The sequence below is a fragment of the Dipodomys merriami genome, unplaced genomic scaffold (assembly GCF_024711535.1).
Source record: "Dipodomys merriami isolate MVZ:Mamm:240054 unplaced genomic scaffold, mDipMer1.0.p SCAF_128, whole genome shotgun sequence".
Classification (NCBI taxonomy): Eukaryota; Metazoa; Chordata; class Mammalia; order Rodentia; family Heteromyidae; genus Dipodomys; species Dipodomys merriami.
In genome coordinates, this window is record NW_027202582.1 from 658,809 (window position 1) to 677,769 (window position 18,961).

The window sequence follows — 18,961 nt, forward strand, 5'->3', positions numbered from 1 at the left end:
GCTCACTCCTGTAATCCTAGCTCCTCAGGAGATTGAGCTGGGGAGGATCTTGGTTTCCACACCAGGCCACACAGAAAAGTCTGGGAGACACTGTCTCCAAAGTACTCTGCAAAAAGCTGGACTGATGTGTGGCTCAAGTGGTAGGGTGACAGCCTAGCAAGTGTAAAGCCCTGAGTTCAAACTCCAGTACCACCACCACCACCACCACCACCAAAGTCCTATCCATTGGGTCACATCCTCTTCATTCTCCATTCCTTTGCCAGAAGGGTCCGAAATGCATTTTGGAAGAAAAGATGAGCTATTCAAATTGCTCAAGGTCACAGTCGCCAGATCAGAAGGAATGCGCTTCCGGGCTAAGGTCCTTTTCCTCTGGTCCACAGTGCCTTTCCCGCCTTGGGACACCTCCTGGCTGGCTCGTGCACGGGAGGGAAAAAAAAAATCCTGGAGCCCCGGTTAGCTGTCGGCGCACCAGCAACAATGCCCAGCAAGGCATTGTCTCCGTGGAGTCGGCCCACCATCCCGAGGCCCGCACCGGGGGAAGCAGGGGCCTCCCCGCCACGCCAGCCACCCGGCCGCCCGCGGTCTCCAAGACTCTAACAACGCCGCGTGCCCGGGGGCGGGGCTTGCGTGGGGCCTCTCGTGATTGGTCAATCAGGACCAGGGGGCGGGCCTGGCGGGCGGGCACCGACAATGAGCCTCTATAAAAGGGAGCCCGTGGGGCCCGGGGCCCCGGATTGAGTCCTCCCCGCCCGGGGTCGCGGGTCTCTGAGTTCTGTGGCTGGCCCAGCTAGTGAGCGGGCGGGCGGCGCGTGGCGGGGCCTGCGCTACGGGGCCCGGCGTGGTGTCTGGTGGGGAGCAGCCGCCCGCTTGCTGCACCAGCCGAACGAGGCCTTGCGCGCCGTTCTTCCGAAGTCTGGTCCCCGTTGTCGCCCCCGGCCGGCCGCGCCATGGCCCTGAGGGCGGAGGGCGCCGCGCTCGACTGCTTTGAGGTGACACTCAAGTGTGAGGAAGGGGAGGACGACGATGAGGCCGTGGTGGTGGCGGTCATACCGCGCCCCGAGCCGATGCTCAGAGGTGAGGATGGCGGGGACCCCGTTTTGGCTTCCCGGCCGGGGTGGGAGTGGGGGGAGGCTCGGACCCCCGAGGCCTGGCGGGCTGGGTCCCCCGGGAGGCCCCCCCCCTCCCGGCACCCTCGGGCCTGGCGCCCCGGCCCGCGGCCCCTCCCCCTCCGGTCCGGGCCCGGCGCGCGCGCGCTCCTCCCCCGCCGGGTCTGGAATCTCCGGCCTCTCCGAGTCCCCCTCCCCCACCACGGCCCCGGGTCTGGAGACTTCGATCCACACCCGACGCTAAACGGATCTTCCGGTGCCTGGCGCCCCCTCGCCGGGGCCCAGCGCGGAGACTGGATCCCCGGGAGGGGCGCCGACTGTACGCGGGCTCTGCCTTGACTACGCCGGGGCCCGGCTGTGTCTTAGGCCGAGGGGCTGGCGAGGCCTCTAGGCCCGAGACTGGGCGCGGTAGCGACTCAGAGGGTGGAGGGAGGTATCGGGTCGACCTCCAAAAGGAGAATTTTAAGACCCCCTCCAAGAATTAGGCTTTCCCGCCCCCACCCATCCCCAGGCCTTCCCTTGTTGGAGCCACAGGTGTCAGGTTCTCCAGCAAGTGCGATGAATGAACTGCGTCCAACACCTAGTAGGAGGAAAAAAGAAGCGCTGGCTAGGTCTCCCCCCGCCCCCCCCCCTCAGCCATCTAAAAGGCATCAAGAAGCCTCTAATGGGAGGTGAGGGGCAATTTGGGAGCACGCGCTCTCCCTTCTCCCTCTACCAATTGGTTTAGTCTTCAGGGGTTTGCAAACCGTTGGAAAACAAAAGAGCCACCTTTGTGGAAGACTTAATATTCATGAAAATGCAAATATTTCTTCATTGTCCAATACCTCTTTCCGATAGGGTGAGCCATTCATTGTAATTCCACCCAAACCTAGATGTATCACCATTTCTCAACCTTATTGGAGACAAGCAGGTGATAAACAGGGGAGTGAAAGGGTCTCTCTTTGAGAATATTTAGCATTTAGCCCATCCTCCGTTATTACTAACCCATCTCCATTAATCTGCCCAACAACCCTGTAAGGGTGGCTTCATCCCCATTAACAGGAAGGAAACAGAAGTCTAGAGAGGTTTATTCATCAACCAGTGTTTATAGGGTAACAACCCAGTAAACAAGTCTGGTGAAACCTTGCCTTGAACATATATATATGGCAATGATAAGTAAACAAGTATATTGAGCTAGGTGTTACTGACTTTCACTTGTAGTTCTAGATACTGGGAAGGCTAAGATATAGAGGATAGAGGCTAGAGGCCTGTCCATGCAGAAAAATTCCTTAAACTCCCATCTCCAAAACAGCCAGCAGAAAGCAATCTTGGAGATAATGTTTCAAGTGAGTATAGCACCAGGCTAGGGAAATGAAAGGCCCTTGAATTCAAACTCTAGTACCTCAAACACACACACACACACACACACACACACACACACACACACACACACACACACACACACACACACACACACACACACACACACACACACACACACACACACACACACACACACACACACACACACACACACACACACGACATAGCTTGGTAAGAAAGGGGAGGAACAAGAAATTTCTATTGAGTAGTTAGAAAGGAGAAGCTTCTTCAATAAGGTGACTTGTTGTTGGTTGTGGGGCTTGAACTCTGGGCCTGGGCACTATCCCTCAGCAATTCAGCTCAAGGCTAGCATTCTACCACTTAAGCCACAGTGCCACTTCCAGCTTTTTCTGCTTATGTGGTGCTGAGGAATCAAACCCAGGGCCTCATGCATGCAAGGCAAACACTCTACAACCTTCCCAGCCATGCTCTACCACTTTTGAGCCACAGCACCACTTGTGGTTTTCTGGTGGTTAATTGGAGATAAGAGTATCATAGACTTTACTGCCCAGGCTGGCTTTGAACCACTAACCTCAGATCTCAGCCTCCTGAGTAGCTAAGTTTACAGGTGTGAGCTACCAGCTCCCTGCAAAGGTGACTTTTAAAAAAATATAATTTTATTGTTATTAAAGTGTGTAAGTTGGGCTGGGAAGGTGGCTCAGTGGTAGAGCGCTTGCCTTGCATGCATGAGGCCCTGGGTTTGATTCCTTAACACCACATAAGCAAAAAGAAAAATGCCAGAAGTGGCGCTGTGGCTCAAGTGGTAGAGCGCTAGCCTTGAGCTGAAGAGCTGAGGGACAGCACCCAGGCCCAGAGTTCAGGCCCCACGACCGGACCCAAAAAAATAAAAAATAAAGTGTGTAAGTCAGGTAATGAGTTTTTTATTTTTTGTTTTGGCTGGTGCTGGGGCTTGAACTCTGGGCCTGAGCTGAGCACTGTTTCTTTTGCTCAAGGCTAGTGCTTTACCTCTTGAGCCACAGCGCCACTTCTGGCTTTTTCTGAGTAGTTTATTGGAGACAAGGGTCTCCAGCTTTCCTGCCTGGGCTAGCTTTGAACCATGATCCTCAGATCTCAGCCTCCTGAGTAGCTAGGATTACAGGTGTGAGCCACAGACATAGAGGAAGTTAGAGAGCCAGCCCTGGAAATAGCTGGAGGGAAGAGCCTTTTAGGCAGAGAAAAGATCAAGTGTAGATAATTTAAGTATGTGAGAAGGTGAATTTCAGGCTTTTGGCCTAAGCAACTGAAGGATGCTTTCCTGTATTGAGAAGGAAGGAGACTGGGTATATGTAGAGTTGGGATATTGGAAGTTAAGTTTTGAAAATGGTAAATTCAAGATGCCAATTACGAGCAAGTTTGATGGTGTATACCTATAATCTTGACTGAGGCAGAATCACAAGAAGGCCAGTCTGGGCCATATAGCATTCTGGTAGGAAGTGTAAATATATGAGCATCATTAAGAGGCAATAATAAAGGTAAGAATCAGAGGGAAGAGGCCAAGCAAGAAGTCCAAGGACCGGAGTCCTGGATGGAAGGGAGGGTAGAGATTGATTCAGTCCTTTATCACTGGTAAGCTCTGTTGGTGTTGGAGATTTTAGACTAAATTTCGGCTTGCAGTGTGCAGAGGACACAAGGTGCCATGCTTTGGAGGGAAGGTGAAAAGGTGGGGCTCACACCTATAACCCATAGCTACTCAGGAGGCTGAATCCTGAGGATTACAGTTCAAAGTCCTCCCAGGCAGGAAAGTCCCCGAGAGTCTGATCTCTAATTATCAAAACAAAAACCAATAAAACCTGACATGGACCTGTGGCTCAAGTGGTAGAGCATTAGCTCAGGGACAGCACCGAGACCCTGAATTGAACCCTCAGGGTTTGCACACATACCCCACTGTGGGGAGAACCCTGCAAGGGTGCCTGAGAAGCAGCAGTGGAAAAGCAGAAAAAGAAGCTTGATTGGTGCCCTGTATATATCTGGAGTTAAAAATCTAGCTGGAAAGCTGACAGGCTGAGGAACTTCCTGCTGGGTTCACTGGTAACCTTTAGGAGAGCTGGTTTGAGGGAGTGGTGGGAAAGAATGGATGACCACTGAGAGGTCAGGGGTCCTGTCTCATGGGAAGTGAGTACAGTTCACCTGAGCCCTAGATTGGCCCAGGCCAAGGCTCAGGTCTGTTCTGGATACAGCTCCTAGGTGTTAGCTTGTGTTTGTTCATCCTTTCTGGTGCAAGTAAGAGGTCAAAGAGCCACCATAGACCCTTGCCAGAAACAGTGACCTATCCAGCTAAGATCGGTCTTAAGACACTTGGTGAGCTGTAAAGGGTTTCTCTCCCATCAGAGCTTCTCTCTTTCCCTTCCTCTTCTCTGTCTTCCCCTTCCCTTTTTGTCCCCTTCCCTCTTCTGACTGACTGTCTGTCTCTCTGTCTGTCTCTGTCTCTCTGTCTCTCTCTCTGTCTCTCTCTCTGTCTCTCTCTCTCTCTCTTGCTGTTTTTGTCTCTCTCCAGTTTCTGTTGGTTAATTGAAGATGAGTCTCATGGAATTTCCTACCTGGGCTGTTTTTGAAACATGATCCTTAGATCTCAGCTTTTTGAGAAGCTAGGATTGTAGGCGTCAACCACCAGCACCCAACTTTTTTTATGCTAGTCCTGGGGCTTGAACTCACGAAGCCTGGGCATTGTCCCTGAGCTGCTTTTATTCAAGGCTAGCACTCTTATCACTTGAGCCACAGTGCCATTTCTGGCCTTTTCTGTTTATGTGGTACTGAAGAATTGAACCCAGGGCTTCATGCATGCTAAAAAAGTACTCTATCACTAAGCTACATTCCCGGCCCTCAACTTTTTATCTTGTTATTGTGGGATCTGGAACTAGCCTTAGACCAAGGTCCTTCTCTGCTTTGTAACTACAGTTATGCAGTACCGGGCCAGCTTTAGGCAGTCCCAATTCTGGAGCTTGAACTCAGGGCCTTGATACTGTCCCTTAGCTTTTTCTCTCAAGGATAGTGCTTTATAACTTGAGCCACAGTTCTTCTAGCTTTTTGGTGGTTAGTTGGAGATAAGATACTCATGGAGGGCTGGGAAGGTGGCTCAGTGGTAGAGCGCCTGCCTTGCATGCATGAGGCCCTGGGTTTGATTCCGCAGCACCACATAAACAGAAAAAAAAAAAGCTGGAAGTGGCGCTGTGGCTCAAGTGGTAGAGCACTAACCTTGAGCTGAAGAGCTGAGGGACAGCGCCCAGGCCCAGAGTTCAGGCCCCACTACCGGACCCAAAAAAAAAAAAGTCTCATGCCGGGCGCTGGTGGCTCACACCTGTAATCCTAGCTACTCAGGAGGCTGAGATCTGAGGATCGCGGTTCAAAGCCAGCCCTGGCAGGAAAGACCGTGAGACTCCTGTCTCCAATAAACCACCAGAAAACCGGAAGTGGCGCTGTAGCTCAAGTGGTAGAGCGCTCGCCTTGAGCTGAAGAGCTGAGGGACAGCGCCCAGGCCCAGAGTTCAAGCCCCACGACCGACCAAAAAAAAAAAAAAAGTCTCACGGACTTTGCCACCCAGGTCTGGCTTCAAACTGAGAGCCTCAGATCTTAGCCTCCTAAGTAGCTAGGATTACACATGTGAGCCACTGGTACCTGGCTCTAGCTTAACTTTTTTTTTTTTGCAGGTGGGAGGTGGTGCTGGAGAACAATGCAGGGCTTTATGCATGCTAGGCAAGGGTTCTATCACTGAGCTACATCCCCAGTCCAACTCCAGCTTGTCTTTTATATAACCTTGCTAACTTTTGCCCAGACTAGTTTTTTTGGGGGTTGGGGGGGAAGCAATTGTGGGGCCTAAACTCTGGGCCTGGGCGCTGTCCCTCAGCTCTTCAGCTCAAGGCTAGTGCTCTACCACTTGAGCTACAGCGCCACTTCCGGTTTTTTCTGCTTATGTGGTGCTGAGGAATCGAACCCAGAGCCTCATCCATGCAAGGCAAGCGCTCTACCATTGAGCCACCTGCCCAGCTCCTAGGCTAGTCTTGAACAATGATCCTCTCATACAGGAGAATGGCTAGAATTACAGGTTTATGCCACCATGGTTGACCTGTGCAGTGCTAGTTCAAGAACACAGAGCAGGTAGAACAGGTGGCATATGGTTCAGTAGGGGCAAAGCCATCACTGCAAATACTCGGGGAGCACTGGTCAAGGCTAGTTGTGAGGGGGCCAGAGCGTGTTTTGAAGACCTGTTCTTCAACATGTAGAGGAACCAGCAGGTGAGCCACTGACAGAATATCTTTTCTCCCCCATGGGGACCAGAAGATGATAAAATTTAGTGTCACGAAAATCAAGTACAGTTACAGCCAACCATGAGGAGTATGTCATAGGAATGATGTCACCAAGTAGTCAAGAGTTTTGGGCAGATGTCCAGAGACTGGCAACCTGGGAAACATGGAGCCTAAGACCCAGGACTGATAAGAGGTGTAGAGATATTAGGCTTTGTGCACGTGCCTGGAGCTTTGTGAGATCTGGTGGGAAGAACACTGCATGGCCCTCACCTGTCCCACATAGATGTGTTCTAAGCATCATTTCCAGCCATGGGCATCTTTACAGACATTTTCCTTCCATTCTCAGTAACCCAACAGGAGAAGACCCCCCCACCTCGGCCCAACCTTTTGGAGGCAGGTGGAGATGGCTGTGAAGAGCCCAAGCAGCAAGTGTCTTGGGAACAGGAGTTCCTGGTGGGAAACAGCCCTGGAGGCGGTGGGCGGACACTGTGCATGGTGTGTGGGTCAGAGATCCGGTTCCCCTCGGCCGAAACAGCACGCATGCACATTCTGGAGCAGCATCCACACACCCTAGATCTGAGCCGCTCTGAGAAGAACAACATCCTGGAGGCCTGGAGTGAAGGAGTGGCCCTTTTGCAAGATGTCCAAGCTGAGCAGCCATCCCTACCGAGCCCAGGTAGGGAGGGTGGGGGCCGAGGGAGAAGCAGGGCCCGTGGGAGCCCTGGGAGCTCAGTGGGCCTTTGCCCCTTCAGAATCAGGCCAGGATGTCCAGCCAGATCCAGACTCCAACCCGAACACTGCCAGGATGCCAGCAGAGATCGTGGTCCTCCTGGACTCCGAGGACAACCCTCTCCCTAAAAGGAGCCGGCCTAGAGGACTCCGCCCCCTTGAGCTGCTTGGTCAGTCAACAGGGGACCTTGGGAAGGTGGTGTGGGCGGGGGTGAGGGGTGAAGCACAAGCCCTATGATCTAGGCTGGGGCAGGAAGGTGTTGTTAGGAGCCTGAGGCTGTGGGGTTCAGGCATGGTGGCCTCATCTTTTATTTTGCAGCTGCCCCTGCTACAGAGCCAGGAAATAATAATAAGAAGTCCCGCACTCAGAGATGGAAGGAACCCTCTGGGGAAGAGCCTGTGAGAAAGAAGAGAGGAAGGCCAGTGACCAAAAACTTGGATCCTGACCCAGGTAAGTGTTGGCCCTGGCCACATAGTGTAGGCATGGCCAGGCAGGGGGCATCTGCAGCTCTCTGGGGGTAAAAGCTGACCATTCTTGCTGTCCTCCATCCCAGACCCTCCATCCCCAGACTCACCAGCTGAGGCATTCGCAGCACCAGCCGAGGTCCGCCACTTCACTGATGGCACCTTCCCTCCTGGCTTCGTCCTCCAGCTCTTTTCTCATACCCAGCTTAGAGCCACAGACAACAAGGACTGTCCTAAAGAGGGCCAGGCAGCAGGAGAAGGCCTACCCCAGGCAGTAAGCCCCTCTTCAGGTGAGCCCTTCTGAGGGGACCATAAGGGAGGAGGGCAGGCAGTATCCTGGGTTCCAACCTCTGAAGTTGCTCTGTAGTACAGCCTAGGCTAAACAACTGAGCATTTCCCAGTGTTCTCAGGACTTCTCTGGAGATGGTCATTAGGTTGGGCATCTCCTGAAAAGCCTTGACCTCCAGTTGTACTCATAAAGCCCTCTCCAGCTGGAGCCCAAAAGGAACCCACCTTACCTTCACCATGGTGCAGAAGCAGCCCAGATGGGGTGTTTGGCAATTCCCACAAATGTTAAACTAGATGTATGTGTCTGTAATCACAGTACTTGGGAGGCTGAGAGGCAAGATGATTAAGAGTACAAGGCTAGCCTGGGCTAAGTAGTGAGACCTGTTTCAGAAACCATAAGGTATGGAAGAAATAGGTAAGAAGACCACATAGATACTCCCTAGAGATACCAGTTCTATGATGGCAAGTGCTTGTGTTTGCATCTGTCCACTGATTTTAAGAAGCTTCTGTACAGTTCATTTGGGCCTCACAAAAATGCTTTGTAAAGGCAGGCATGGTGGCACAGTCTATAATCCTAGCACTCAAGAAGCTAAAATGGAGGGATTGTGAATGAGTTTAGTGAGACCTTATCTCAAAAACAAAACAAAACAAAAACTTCTTTTTTTGGGTCCAGTCATGGGGCCTGAACTCTGGGCCTGGGCGCTGTCCCTCAGATCTTCAACTCAAAGCTAGCGCTCTACCACTTGAGCCACAGTGCCACTTCCGGCTTTTTTCTTTTTGCTTATGTGGTGCTGAGGAATCGAACCCAGGGCCTCAGGCATGTAAGGCAAGCGCTCTGCCACTAAGCCACCTTCCCAGCCCAACAAAACAAAAACTTAATATGAAAAGGGAGAATCTGAGTTTCAAAAAGATGGCTCATTCCTCCCCAGAGTCCACTGTATGAGTTTCCCACTTGCTGCTGAAATAACTTACTACAAACTTAGTGGCTTAAAACAGCACATATTTATTTTATAGTCAGAAGACCAAAATGAGTCTCCCTAAGCTAAACGTAAGGTATTGGCAGGCTGTGTTTATTTCTGGAAGCTGTAGGGAAAAATCTGTTTTCTTGCCTTCCTAACTTTTGGAGTCTTCCCGTATTCCTTGGTTTGTGGCCTCTTCATATTCTCAAAGCCAGCAGTGGCTAGTAGAGGTTCTCAAGATGCCATCTTTGAGTCATCTAACTTTCTTCCTCATTTAAGGACCCTTGTGTTTACAGTGAACATTTTCAAATAATCCAGGCAGATCTATTTATCTATCCATTTTTGTAGTTTGGAGCATAGAACCCAGAGTCTGGCACAGGCTAGGCAAGTGCCCATTTCTTCTTCTAAGTCAGCTGATTAACAACCTTAATTATATGTTCAACTTAATTCCCCCTTGCTGTATAATAAGACATTTGCAGGTTCTGAGGATTCACTGGCATTGGCTCTTAACAGTTGGATTGCTTTCTTCTGCTTCTTCGCAAAGCTCCATGTGTCTGTATTTGTGTTTGCTTTTGTTTACTTATTTACCAAAACAGGCCCCCTTTTCTCCTCTCAAGACAGGCCTCACCCCTTCACGTAGATCACAGTTCTAACTGTCTCAAGTTTCAGCTTGAGTCACGTTCCAATGCTGCCTCCCTGGGTTCACTTGGCCCACTTGGACTTGAGTGTTTCCGAGTCTCCGCTCACCCATGGATCTCCTAGATGGCTGGCCTCTCCACTGTGTAATGGATCTTCCAGTCTCATGCTTGAAGCGGGCCTTCGTTTCCTGTCCCAGGGTGCCCTGTGCCCAAACTCTACCTGTCTGGGGTGGTGAGTAGAGGAGCAGAGAATCCTTGAGGTTTAAGTTTGTTTGGGGTGAGTGGGTACAGTGGAGGGATGGGGCTCCATAAGCCTACAAATGTTAGGAGAGGGCCAGAGGAGGGTAGCTGTGTGTTGTTGGCAACAGCATGATTTGTGGGGCTTGGAGATGGTACACTTAAGTAATACAATGACAAAGGTCATGGCACTTGCTCCCAAGGGAAGTTGTGGAGAATAAGAGGCACAAGGCAGGCTTTGGTCCAGAAAACTCAAGTCTGTTGGGAGCTAACTCACTGGTGGTAGGGAGGCCCCATGCTGGAGGAACCCAGAGCCTGGACAGATTTCTCAAACCAGAGAAGGTTCTTTTCTGTATGCTTGTGTATGTGGTGACATTCTCTAAAAGATTGGGAGGAATGATCCTATCATTAAAAAAAAATAATAAAAAGTTTATTTTTTTAGCGCTTAGAAACGATTCCTCAGCACCACATAAGCAGAAAAAAAAAAAGCCGGAAGTGGTGCTATGGCTCAAGTGGTAGAGCGCTAGCCTACCACTAGGACAGCGCCCAGGCCCAGAGTTCAGACCCTAGGACCGGATCAAAAAAATAAATAAAAGAAATGGCTTTGGAGCTGGGCACCCTTGGCTCATGCCTGTAATCCTAGTTACTCAGGAGGCTGAGATCTGAGGATCACACACGGTTCAAAGCCAACCTGGGCAGAAAAATCCATGAGACTGATTGCCAATATATTACTCAAAAAGTTGGAAGTGGACGGGCTGGGAAGGTGGCTCAGTGGTAGAGCGCTTGCCTTGCATGCCTGAGGCCCTGGGTTCGATTCCTCAGCACCACATAAGCAGAAAAAAGCTGGAAGTGGCGCTGTGGCTCAAGTAGTAGAGCACTAGCCTTGAGCTGAAGAGTTAAGGGACAGCGCCCAGGCCCAGAGTTCAGCACCCATGACTGACCAAAAAAAAAAAAAAAAAAGGGAGGGGGGGAGAAAGCTGGAATTGGCACTGTGGCTCAAGTGGTAGAGCGCTAGCCTTGAGCAAAAGAAGCTCAGGGACAGTGCCCTGGCCCTGAATTCAAGCCCCAGGACCAGGCTTCTCCCCCCCCCCCCCAAAAAAAAAGGCTTTAGTTGTTGAAATGGTTCCTATGGATAAGTTAACCAAGCTGAGGGAGCTGGATATGAGGCTGTCTGGGAAGATTCTAGAGTTTTCCAAGGCCTTTGTAGGAGGAGTTGTAGATACAGTGTCTAGGACAGAAGAGAAGTGAGCTGGAAGGTCCACTCGTAAGTCACAGAGGGAGAAGGCTTTTTTGTTGTGCTGACATTGGTTTGAGTAGTACCTGGGGGCTTAGTCAGAATGCTTGAGTGAGGCACAGGGACTTGTAACCTGAACTTGGCAGGAGTGTAGTGGGCAAGTGTGGCATCCATGGGACTGGTAGCCTCACACAGGCCCTGTATTCTGCTCACTGGTATGTCCTCAGTACCTACAACAGTGCCTGGCAAAAGGACAACTCAGACAGATGACCATGCCTGTCTTTGCTTGTCGGTCAAGTGTTGGCATTTCCAGAGTCCCTGAGGAGAGGTTGGCCGCAGCTTCTGCTAGAGGAACAGTGCATCTGTGGGCGCACACAGACAGACATACACACACAGATGCATTAGTCCAAGGGAGAGTGTGAAATGATAGGGCATTTGGGCAGGGCTGGTGAGTGTTTAGGCCAGGGCCTAAAGGGGCTTAGTCTGTCCCAAAGACAGGTAACTTCTCCCAGTTTTCTTTCTTTTTGAGGGACGGGGGGATCAAGGGGAGTGCCAGTCCTGGGACTTGAACTGTCTCTGAGCTGCTTTTTTGCCTGGGCACTGTCCCTGAGCTTCTTTTGATCAAGGTTAGCTTTCTACCACTTGAGCCACAGTGCCACTTCTGACTTTTTCTGTTTATATGGTACTGAGGAATCGAACCCAGGGTTTCATGAATGCTAAGCAAGCACTCTACTAAGCCACATTCCCAGCCCCCAGTTTTCTTTTTTTCTTTCTCTTTTTTTTTAACCAGTATTGGGGCTTAAACTTGCTTGAGCCCTATCCCTTTGCTTTTTGACTCAAGTCTAGTGTTCTACCACTTGAGTTACTGCTCCACTTCTAGCTTCTTTTTGCTGATTAATTAGGGTTTCATGGATTTTCCTGCCCAGGCTGGCTTCAAACCATGATCCTCAGATCTTAGATTCCTGAGTAGCTAGGATTATAAGTGTGAAACACTAGCACCCAGCCCAGCTTGCTTTTTATACCTCTGGATGGGGCTCTCCTGCCCATGTCCCATGCTTCACTCTTCTGAATCCCTACCCCATACATCTGCCTTCTCACCTCCAGCAAGAACTGACACTTGACCATGGTAACTCAGGAAGTCCCTAGGGGTGGGAATGTGGCTCAGTGGTAGAGTGCTTGTATAGCTTGCATGAAGCCCTGGGTTCAATTCCTTAGTATCACATAAACAGAAAGAAGTGGTGCTGTGGCTTAAGTGGTTAAAGTACTAACCTTGAGCAAAAGAAGCTCAGGGACAGTGCCCCGGCCCTGAGTTCAAGCCCCAGGACTGGCACAAAAAAAAAAACATAGAGCTAAGAGAAACCAGGGACTTTTTATTTTTTCTTTTTTTCTTTTTCTTTTTTTTTTTTGCTACTCCTTAGGCTTGAACTCAAGGCCTGGACACTGTTCCTGGGCTTCTTTTTACTCAAGTGTGCCACCACTTGAGCCACAGTGCCACATCTGGCTTTTTTCTGTTTATGTGGTACTGAAGAGTCAAACACAGGGCTGCATGTATGAGATGCAAGCACTCTACCACTAAGCCACATTCCCAGCTCCCCGCCTCTCCAGCGCTTACTACATATTGAACTTCCCTGGCATGCTATCTCCTAAAAATAAGCTATAGAAAGTATTATGATTCTGTTCTCCAGGAGGGGAAACTATGTCAGGTGTGGGGGTCCCCAATGACCCAGTAACTCTGGAGACTGGGGCATATGGATTACTTGAGCTTAAGAGTACAGGCCAACCTGGGCAGTATAACCAAGTACCTGGCTTAAAAAACAAGGGGTATGGGGGCTGGGAAGGTGGCTCAGTGGTAGAGCGCTTACCTTGCATGCTCGAGGCCCTGGGTTCGATTCCTCAGCCCCACATAAGCAAAAAGAAAAAAGCCGGAAGTGGCGCTGTGGCTCAAGTGGTAGAGTGCTAGCCTTGAGCTGAAGAGCTGAGGGACAGTGCCCAGGCCCAGAGTTCAGGCCCCACGACCGGACCAAAAAAAAAAATAAAAAAAAAAAAAAAAAAAAACAAGGGGTATGGCCAGGAGCCAGTGGCTCAGGCCTGTAAGCCTAACTACTCAGGAAGCTGAGATCAGAGGACCATGGGGTTCAAAGCTAGCCCAGGCAGAAAAGTCTCATGTTCAATTTACCACCAGAAAACAAAGTGTGGTGTGGCTCAAAATGGTACAGTATTAGCCTTGAGCAAAAAAGCTCAGGGAAGGCCGAGTTCAAGCCCCACAACTGACAAACAATAAAACAAGGGGTATATGGGGACTAGACAGTGGTAGACCACTTGCCTAGCATATATATGAAGTTCTAAATTTGATCCCTAGCACTAGGGAAGAAAAAAAAGCTGGGTGTGGTAGTGCCCACTTGTAATCCCATCCTCTTGGTTAGGAAGTGAAGTATAGGCAAACCCTGGCAGGAAAAAAAGCCCATCTTGGCCAACAAGCTCAGGTATAGTGGTACTGACTTGTAATCCCATCTATATGAGAGGTATAAGTAGGAGGGATCTCAGTCCAAGGTTGCCAAGCAGCAGACCTAAGGCAGGTTAATTACCTCATCTAGGGCACTTGCTTACTAAGCTATGTCTCTCTTTCCACTAAGCCCATCTGCAAGCTGTGTGCAGCCATTCCTTCCCCCCTTCCCTGCCACTGTCTCCATTTCTTCTGGCACAGGACTGAGCTGCCCTCAGCCAAGGCTAGCCCTTTTCCCCAGGTCTAGGGCCAATGGGGTCTCTCCTCTGTTGCCCTGTCTTCTTCAGATCTTCCCCATCAACCTGCACAGAGCTGTAATTTGTCTTTTCTTAACCTCTTATTCTTTCCACTGTCAGTGCATCTTTGGATCCTGAAGGCCTTTTCTTTACTGACTGCCTGTCATCTCTTTGTGGACTCCACTTGAATCACTTAGTTTTATCTGCCACAGTCCAGCCTGAAATTGTTTTTTGTTAGGATTCACTGACTTCTTCAAAATTAAACCCAGTGGTCAGTTCTTATGTCCTTCCCTTCCTTTCTTTTCTTCTTTTCTCTTTTTTTCTTTTGCAGTACTGGGGAATGAATTTAAGACCTAGCTTGAGCCTACCACTTGAGCCACATCCCCAATCCATTGATTGGTCTTTCATTCTTGCTGTGGCAGCACCAGGGAGTAGACCTGTCGCTCGTGCTTTCCTCCTAGCAACAACTTTGTTTCCCTGGCTGTTCCATGTGTTCCTTTTTCTCTCCCTGGTGTGCATGTGCACTGCACACTGCAGGGGCCCCTTCCCTCACAACTTACACACACACACACACACACACACACTCACAATGAGACTCTGGGCTGGCCTCAACTAGGCCTCCAAAGTACTAGGATTATAAACATGTGCCACCACCTGGCACTTCTGTTTCTCTTTTTTTTTTGGATTGACTAAAAGATCAACATCCAGGGCTGGGAATGTGGTTTAGTTGTAGAGTGCTTGCCTAGCATGCACAAAGCCCTGTGTTCAATTCCTTAGCACCACATAAATAGAAAAAGCTGGAAGTGCTGCTGTGGCTCAAGTGGTAGAGGACTAGTCTGGCATTAATTAGTCTCTACCACTTATTCCAGTTACCCTTTCCTAGGAAACTGGCAGCCCCATCTTTCCATTTGCTCTGGTCAAACTCCAAAGTTGTCCTGCTTCTCCAGTCCCATATCAGTAAGCTTCTAAAAGAGGTTCAGAGTTTAGAGTTGGGTGTAGTTGACTCAGGCCTGTAAGCTAAGTGTGGTGGTATGCACCTTGACAAGGAGAGTTTGGAGAACAGAAAATGTACTGGCCCTGGACAAAAAGTATCTGTGTTATGAAGTAAACTACCAGGAGATATCAACCACACACACAGTAGTTGATAAAAAGTCTTTATTAGCTGGCCAGTGCCTACATTGTGCATTCGTGTGCCCCAAAATGCAGTCCTGAGCCCCCTTTCAGGACACATAAATTTACATCCTTGTTTGCTCAGGGGAGGAAAGTTCCTAATAGTTCTTCCCGGCAGGTCCAAGCCAAATGGGAAGTTAAGAGAAGCCAGGAACATAAACGGAACAGTGGACATACTTTTTAATGTTGGGGCTGGGAAGGTGGCTCAGTGGTAGAGTGCTTGCCTTGCATGCCTGAGGCCCTGAGTTCGATTCCTCAGCACCACATAAGCAAAAAGAAAAAAGCCGGAAGTGGTGCTGTGGCTCAAGTGGTAGAGCACTAGCCTTGAGCTGAAGAGCTGAGGGCCAGCGCCCATGCCCAGAGTCCAGGCCCCACGACCGGACCCCAAAAAAAAAATATATATATATATTTTAAATGTTAAACCATAAGGAACCAGTCTCACGGCTAGGAGTGCAGTCCTATCTTTTAAGGAGTCATAAAAGCAAAATGGAGTTATAGAAGCTAAGGGTAGACTCTAGGGCAGTGAGGCTTAATAAGCTCTTATTACATCTGGAAAATAAAACAAAAAGGGTGAGGGCATGGCTTTCAAGTGGTAGAGCACAGAGTTACCTCCTACCTCCTTCATTGCCACTCCCCATGCTTGCTACCTGCAACTTTTTTTTTTTTTTTGGTCAGAGGTGGGGCCTGAACTCTGGGCCTGGGTGCTGTCCCTCAGCTCTTCAGCTCAAGGCTAGCATCCTACCACATGAATCACAGCGCTACTTCCGGCTTTTTCTGCTTATGTGGTGCTGAGGAATTGAACCCAGGGCCTTATGCATGCAAGGCAAACACTCTACCACTGAGCTACCTTCCCAGCCCCAGGACCTGCAACTTTCTAACTAGTCTCTGTCCTTTGAGCTTTGCCAGCTGTTCTCTGAAAGCAGTCAGTGTTCTTACTAAAACACACCAGTCACTGTTGGGCTCCTCACACTGCTGCTCTCACTTGGCGAAAGTCAGTCAGTGTGAAGGCTGGTGTCCTTCCCCACATGCCTGACCTGCTGGCAGGGCTGGCCTTGCCTTGCTGTTCTATGGTATCTGGCAGCATCTGCATTTGCTCTTTCCTCTATCTCCCGCCAGCTCTATGGCCGCCTCTCAGCTCCCTCTACATCTCTGCTCTGCAGTTGCTGGCTCTCCCACTCCTTGTCATGTGTGCTGTGGTGTTGCTCCTGCCTGTGGATAACATGAGTATCTTTGACTTATCAGTCCTTCCTTTTTTTTGCTAGTCCTGGGGCTTGAACTCAGGGCCTGGGCATTCTACTACTTGAGCCAATGCACACTTACAGCTTTTTCTGAGTAGTTTATTGGAGATAAGAGTCTCATGGACTTGTCTACCAAGGTTATCTTCAAACCACAAGCCTCAGATCTCAGCCTCCTGAGTAGCTAAGAATACAGGCGTGAGCCTCTGGCTCCTGGCCTGGTTTTGTTCTTAGTTGGCTCTCAATAGCATGTCAGTCCCAAGAAGTCAGCATGGTTGGCTCCACTTGCTGCTGTGTCCCTAGCAACTGTGGAACAGTATGGGGAACATGGGAGTTGCCCATGCCCTAAGTTATTGTTGAGTTGATGAGCATATGAGTAGGGTTTTGTCTTTCCCCAAGGGGCTTATAGTTCACCAGAAACACAAGCCAGATTATGCAAACACAAAACAGCTGGCCCAGTTGTGCAACCCAGTGGTTTTAAACTTGAGGAGTCATTTTAAATGCTTCCAAGCTATATGGCAAAATGGTACCTGTTTTCTCTGCTGTGTTTTCATAATTGTGTCTAAAAATAATGGAAAAACAACACTGCAAAGAATTTGAATATAGGCCATGCAGTTCCCATTGATGTTCCTGGTTTTGCTTTCCAATGTAATGAAATTTGTGGTAACTGAGGTGTGAACTCAGGACCTTATGCTTGCTCTACTGTTGAGCCTCCCGTAGTCCGGTTTAATGGGCCCATGTCACAGAAGACATGGTAGCTACACGGTAACCACAACATTCTGCCCTCGCTATCTGGAAGCCCCATGTTGCCATTTTGAGTAGCTTCCCCTGATCCTGAAAGGTAGCTGTAGAACCCAGCTCAAGCTGCAAAGCTGCTATGCTCTCCAGGGTTCTGTCTCTGCACACACAGCTCTGTGGGGACAAAGCAACATCCTATATTGCCACCTTAACTCCTAGTCAGTCCTGGGGCCAGGTGTCTCAGTGGGATTTATATGAGATGGAGTCAGCTGGCGGTAGGAGTTGAAGAGGTGATGTATATCACTAAGCAGGAGGAAGCCTTCATGGCAGTGCCTGGCCTGCTTGAGAGGGTAACACTTTATGCCAGTCAAGCTTGCTACCTCCCAATGCCCTCTGCTTCTGCTCACATAGGCACTGGGAGGATGGTTAAACAGCTGTTAGGAACATTTCCCGGCTCTGGAGGGCCTTCCTCTTACTTTCTGTTCTGTCCCTGCCTAGCTCCCCCTCCGGGGCTTCGAGGGACACTGGATCTCCAGGTTATCCGAGTGCGGATGGAGGAGCCCCCAGCTGTCAGCCTCTTGCAAGACTGGTCCAAGCACCCCCAGGGCACCAAGGGGGTGGGAGCAGGTGACAGCTCAGACTGGCCCACAGTTCTCTCAGAATCCAGTGCCACTGTGCGGGGACAGCCAGAAGCGGAAAGTGGGGAGTAAGTTCTTGCTTTCCTGGGGGGCAGAGGGAAGAAAGGCAGCATCTCCCTTTGGCCTACCACTCAGCTATCATCTCAGCCACCTGATAGAGAATTTTAACACCAAATATCAGGCAGGGTGGAGGGGCAGGCGGGCAGCATCATCTCCATCACTTTGGGGTACTGGTAGGTGTGGGCCCTTCGCGGGGTCTGAGGCCAGGCTCCCGAGGTAGGCAGTGGTGGCTGGCGCTATTGTGAGCTGGGGCATTGGGCCTGTGGAGAACACCCATCCCAATCATTTGTGACCCCTCCACCTCCTCCCACCCATGTTTAGCCCCCTACCATTCTCCCCTGGCGCAGTGCCTTACGCAGAGGTGGTCACAGCGGGGTTTGAACTGAGTCCCACTACCTCGGGGGACACCTTCTCCCCAACTTGTTCAGGCTTCTCCACCAGGAAGCCTCCATTACCTCTTCCCACTCTGTCCCTGAAAAGTCATCCATTCACCCATTCTTCCTTTCACCTGTTGTCCTGTTGTATATATTGCCTTTGTTGACAATAAATTATTTTTTTTTATTAAGAGTTCAGTCTGGGCCATCTTTGGGGACAAGGACCTCCTGGGGCCAACGTGAGCGCCATGAGGGCTGGAAGACAGTGCTGGGCAGAGGCCGCCTGTCCCGGGGGTGGAGCAGTGAGCAACGCCAGGGCAAGATTTGCTTTACCCCTGGGCCTGTCTTGACTTGTCAGTTACTTAGGGAAGAGTGGCTTCCCTCCTTTAACCCACTCTGGAAAGGAGATCAGAAACACACTGTTGTGTGGCTAATTTGTTCACTAGGCTTCAGTAGACCATAGTGGGTCAGGAGCACGCATCCACGGAGCACAGAGTTGGGGAATTTCTCAAGTGGAATCATCCTGGCCTTCCTGCAAGCCCCTCTTACCCGGTGCTGGGGAAGTAGCACGTGGGCCTAGGCAGTCCTCCAGCCTGCACCCTCTGTGGCATACTCCACTCCCACCCTTTCCTCAGCCTAACCTTCAGCCATGCTTTGTCTTCTGCCCATATTGCCTTGACCTTGGGATCAAGATCAGGAGATGGCCCACCTCAAATCTCACAGATGCATGTCTTGACCTAACCCACCC

The 18,961-nt window shown here is 50.3% G+C and overlaps 1 protein-coding gene across 5 annotated transcripts; it reads left to right on the forward strand.

Annotated features, from left to right (window-relative positions):
- The first annotated feature begins 762 nt into the window (after positions 1 to 762).
- Spindoc (spindlin interactor and repressor of chromatin binding) lies at positions 763 to 18,406 on the forward strand. Of its 5 annotated transcripts, none has more exons than XM_070017855.1 (7): positions 763 to 1,074; positions 7,056 to 7,385; positions 7,462 to 7,608; positions 7,758 to 7,889; positions 7,993 to 8,193; positions 9,913 to 10,020; positions 17,640 to 18,406. In XM_070017855.1, the coding sequence occupies exons 1-7, from the start codon at positions 948 to 950 to the stop codon at positions 17,849 to 17,851; spliced, it is 1,257 nt and encodes a 418-aa protein (XP_069873956.1). In that variant the 5' UTR covers positions 763 to 947; the 3' UTR covers positions 17,852 to 18,406. The 5 variants fall into 5 exon arrangements, with proteins under 5 accessions (XP_069873956.1, XP_069873957.1, XP_069873958.1 ...); XM_070017856.1 differs by having other exon boundaries at positions 8,008 to 8,193; XM_070017857.1 differs by lacking the exon at positions 9,913 to 10,020.
- The last annotated feature ends 555 nt before the right edge of the window (positions 18,407 to 18,961 follow it).

Excerpts from the sequence above, each read along its gene's own strand:
- Spindoc (XM_070017855.1), top strand. The coding sequence starts at position 948 with ATGGCCCTGAGGGCGGAGGGCGCCGCGCTCGACTGCTTTGAGGTGACA. Across the intron at positions 7,386-7,461 it reads GCCATCCCTACCGAGCCCAG|AATCAGGCCAGGATGTCCAG; the intron begins GTAGGGAGGGTG and ends TTGCCCCTTCAG. Across the intron at positions 7,890-7,992 it reads AAACTTGGATCCTGACCCAG|ACCCTCCATCCCCAGACTCA; the intron begins GTAAGTGTTGGC and ends CCTCCATCCCAG.